Below are 4,932 nucleotides of genomic sequence, written 5' to 3' on the forward strand. Positions count from 1 at the left end.
TGTGGGCTCTGAGATCAAACTTAGGTCTTCATGTTTGTAAGGTAGCCTGAGTTACCTCCCCAACCCTTTTCAGTCCTTTTTGTTTGGAGTTTTTTATGTTGTTGCTTGAGACAGAGTCTCACTAGCATAGGCTATCCTCAGATTTGTGGGGAATCCTCCTACCCCAGTCTCTTGAATGCTGGGATTATAAGCCTCTCCATGTTCACCTATGGAAATCTTTTTTTTTGTTACCACGACATAGTCCATTAAATGCTGACTAGTAATCCGAGCAATGGTAGCACACACCTTTAATCTTAGCACTAGGAAGGCAGAGATAGGTGGATCTTTAAGTTTAGGTGAGGCCAGCCTGGTCTACAGAGTGAGTTCCAGGACAGCCAGGGCTACACAGAGAAACTCTAAAAACAAACAAACAAACAAAAAAGATAGCTAGGACTGTCAAAGGAACACTGTCTTAAAAAAACAAAAGTTAGTTGATTAACTAGTTAATTAAAAAGCTGACCAGTGGAGACAGGGGCCTATGAAAAGAGACAGATGTGAATCTTCTGTTTGGTTCCCATGAGGCCTCTCTCTGCTGTCTCCTGACTGGTTATCAATAGCCTTTCTGTTAAAGACTAATGACTACTTCCTACTGAGTAGGAATGAGTCGATTCCATAGTTTTCTGAACCTATTTATGGGTTGAGACTCTTTCCTCACTTTCTCTCAGCATCCTGTTAGGGAACTCCTCAGGCTGGGATTCTCCCTGGTTTAGAACTTGTGAAGAGAAAGATACAGGTAAGAAAAGTGGACATAAAGAACCAGTGAAATGGCTCAGCAGGTAAGAGCACTTGCCACCAAGCCTGACAGTCTGCGCTTGATTTGCAGAACCCATAAGGTAGAAGAAGAGAACCAATTCCACAAAACTGTCTTCTAACCTCCACATGTACACCCTGGCATGCATATGAAAACATATCAGCACATATGAATAAATAAATAATTTTTTGAGACAGGGTTTCCCCATGTAGCCCTGACTGCTCTAGAACGAGCTCTGTGGACCAGGCTGGCCTTGAACTCAGAGACTTGTCTGCCTCTGCATCCCGACTGACAGGATTGAAGGCATTGCTATTGGGCCCAGCTGAAAATATTTTTAAAAGAAAGGTAGAAATAGGTATAGGAGAGGGCAAAGGCTTTTGTTTGGTTGGTTGGTTGGTTTGGTTTTTGAGACAGGGTTTCTCTGTGTAGCCCTGGCTATCCTGGAACTCACTCTGTAGACCAGGCTGGTCTCAAACTCAGAAATCCACCTGCCTCCGCCTCCCAAGTGCTGGGATTAAAGGCATGCACCACTACTGCCTGGTAAGGGCAAAGTTTTAAGGAGCAAGAAGACAATGCCAAATTGTCCCTCCATCCTTTACTGATCCCACATGCAGGACTCATTTATACCCACAAGATACTAATCATATGGCCTGTCCTACATACACCATCCAGAAATGACTTCACCAAATCCGCCTCCCTGCTTAGCTCGCTGTAAGACAGTGGCCTTACCAAGGCTTCGGGCAGGGTGAACGGTCCAATAAATGTCCAGACAGGTAGCTTGGTGCTTCATGCGCCGGTGGCACCTGCAGTCTATCAGAGAGCTGTTCCTGAGTTGTTCTGCTGCCTCCAGGCAGTCTGCAGACATGGCAGACTTCTCCAAGGGCAATGGCCTGCTTAAACTGGAGGTGCAGGAGCCCAAGTGCTGGTAGGCAGCCTTGCAAGCGGGATTAGCCTCGCATTTCTTTCTAGCCTGGGTACAGCTGTTCACAAGCCTGCTCTCTGTGGGAAGGGAGTTTCCTGCAAAGGCAAAAATCAAGTGAGTCCACAAAATCTGCCTGGAAATACTAAGTCATGAGGTAGGGTAGGGGAGATTCCCGATGAAACCATGACAAAATCTTAGGGTACCACAAAAGCCCTTAAGAATAAGTGTGGAGAGTGCTGAAGAGATCAGCAGCTAAGAGCACTGGCTGCTTCTTCCAGAAGACCCAGGTTCAACCCCAGCACCTATGTGGTGGGTTCAAAGCTGTCCATAACTCCAGTTTCAAGGGACCCATCACCCTCTTCTGACTACCAAGGGCACTGGGTACATGTTGTGGACAGATGTACATGCAACTAAAACACTCATATACATAAAAACAATATGTATATATATATATATATATGCATCCTGAGTTGAATATATATATGTAGATAGATAGATAGATAGATAGATAGATAGATAGATACACATTATGATATATACAAAACAGACAAGGCCCAAGAAGAGACGAGGATGGGAAGAGGTTGCTCAGTATCTAAGGAGGCAGAGGAGGCCAGGTATTTGGAAGCAAACTTAATGATCCTTCCAGGCATGGGAGGAGAAGGACCTGGGCTGAGCCACACCACAGGCAGGGCTTCCATCACAACCATGGTTGAGAGTGTTATGGGAGTACCAAATGAAAATTAGCAACAACTTTGAGTCTTTTGTTTCAAACACCTTAAAGTAGACTGGTGAGATAGCTCAGTGAGTAAAGGCGGTTGCCACCAAGCCTGAGGATCTAAATCCAATCCTTAGGACCCACGAGGTAGAAAGAGAAAACCAACTCTCAACAGAGGTGCTATGGCTTGCATCCTCACACCCACAATGAAATCGGACGTCGTTATTAAAGTGTGTGTGTGTGTGGAGGGGTGGATTTGATCCACTTATTTGCTCAGAAATACCAAGATCAGTTGCAGTTCAGTCCTGGAAGAAGGTCTTGCTTCTAAGACTTAGTGTCCCCACTATGCGTCAGGGCACATCATTTGCTAATAGCTGCTTAAAGCGATGGTTCTCAGCCTGTGGGTGGAGACCTCTTTGGAGTCAAGTGACCCCTTTACAGGAGTCGCACATCAGATATCCTGAATATCAGATATTTACATTACAATTCATAACAGTAGCAAAACTACAGTTAGGACCTAGCAACAAAATAAGTTTATGGTGGGGGGTCACCCCAACATGAGGAACTGTATTAAAGAGTTGTCTTATTAGGAAGGTTGAGAATCACTGGTTTAAAGGCACAATTTGGGACTGGATAGACGGCTTAGTAGTTAAGAGCACTGGCTTCTCTTTCAGAGGACCTGGGTTCAATTCCCAGCACCCACATGGTGGCTCACAGCCACGTGTTAACTCTAGTCCGAAGGGATCCAACACTCCCTTCTGGTTTCCTCCAGTACCAGACAGGCATGTGGTGCATAGGCAAAATGCATATACATAAAATAATAATATAATCTGAAAGTTAAATGTCCTGACCCTAGGACACTTTTGAAAACTTAAGTGAAAATTTTAGCAGTCATTGTTAATTCTGTTCACCCAGTGTGAACTTATGATAAGTTCAACAAGCCCTGTTGCTCCACAAGCTATCTGGAATCTGCCTATCATTTTCCTTCACCAGGTCTCCACACATGCCTCCCTAGCTGGATCTTCCAAATCCACTCTCTCACATCTTCTGGATATATTTTTTGAGTAAACCCCTTTGGTTTTTTTTTTTTGTTTGTTTGTTTGTTTTTTAAAGATTTATTTATTTATTTATTTAATATATGTGAGTACACTGTAGCTGTCTTCAGACACACCAGAAGAGGGTATCAGATTCCATTACAGATGGTTGTGAGCTACCATGTGGTTGCTGGGAATTGAACTCAGGACCTCTGGAAGAGCAATCAGTGTTCTTAATCACTGAACCATCTCTCCAGCCCAAGTAAACCCCCTTTGTAAAGCTAGAAAACTTTTTATTAAAAACCTTTTATTGCATACCAGATATCCTGCATATCTGACACCTGCATATTCACACTGCATAAAATTTAGCTTCCTTTAAAATTTTGTATTATATTTATGAAGGGCCTATTGCCATAGCACATGTGTGGAGGTCAGAGGACAACTTACAGGGTTTGGGCCTCTCCTTCTACCATGTAGGTCCCAGGAGTTGACTTCAGGTTCTCACGCTGGATGATAAGGGCCTTCATCCACAGGTTCTCACGCTGGATGATAAGGGCCTTCATCCACTGAGCCACTGAGCCAGCCCCCAGATTTACCTTCTCATTTATTTGTGCATATGTTTGCCTTCCTGAATGTGCACTGTGTGTGTGTGTGTGTATGTGTGTTGCCCACAGAGGCCAGAAGGTGGGGGCGGGCTGGGATATCCTGGAACCAGAGTTTGACACAGTTGTGAACCTCCATGTAGGTACTGAGCACCAAAACTGAGTCCTCTGCTAGACCAGCAAAGCGCTTTTAACCACTAAGGCAAGTCACCAGTACGCATGCTTAACTTGGAGGGTGGGGAGGGAATTATCAAGTTCTTTTCAACAGAAGCTACGATTTTAGATCCCGACCACCAACCTGCAAAGATTCCATTTCCTCCTCAGACTTACCGAGTCTTGGTACTTTCCACTTTTATTTCTATTCTATTCTAGCCTTCCCCATGGGTGTGGAGTATAAGCACGGATGCAAGGGGCCTTCATGTGCACATCTCTGATAACTAAGGTTTGCTGAGCATATTCTTAATGTGCTTGTTAGCCATTTGTGTATCTTCAGTAGTAAACTGAAGAATAAAATATAAGAAAAGTCCATGAATAAAACATGTAGAAATAAATGAATTTCACAACCTGAATACATCTATGTAACCAGTATCCAGGTTAAGAGACAGAACGTTACCCATGGTCCAGAAGGCCTCTTCTAGGCACCTCCAAGAAAACCAGTATCTTGTTGTTGATGGTAGTTGTTTTGTTTGTCAAGACAGGGTTTCTCACAGACCTGCTGGCCTCTGCCTCCCAAGTGCTGGGATTAAAGGCATGTGCTACCAAGCTGGGCTTTGAAAACTAGTGTCATATTGTTAACATCAGATAATCCCAGCACTTGGGAGGCAGAGGCAGGCAGATTTCTGAGTTCAAGGCCAGCCTGGTCTACAGAG

At 44.2% G+C, this 4,932-nt stretch overlaps 1 protein-coding gene across 1 annotated transcript in view; it reads right to left on the minus strand.

The window, feature by feature from the left end:
* Positions 1-4,932, minus strand: part of Gfra3 (GDNF family receptor alpha 3) — a 30,975-nt gene that overhangs the window by 19,754 nt on the left and 6,289 nt on the right. The window contains exon 2 of the mRNA XM_031366281.1: positions 1,520-1,807. Coding sequence (XP_031222141.1) covers positions 1,520-1,807 — 288 coding nt within the window. The remainder of the gene's footprint in view (positions 1-1,519; positions 1,808-4,932) is intronic.

This window comes from Mastomys coucha, unplaced genomic scaffold (assembly GCF_008632895.1).
Source record: "Mastomys coucha isolate ucsf_1 unplaced genomic scaffold, UCSF_Mcou_1 pScaffold13, whole genome shotgun sequence".
Taxonomy (NCBI): domain Eukaryota; kingdom Metazoa; phylum Chordata; class Mammalia; order Rodentia; family Muridae; genus Mastomys; species Mastomys coucha.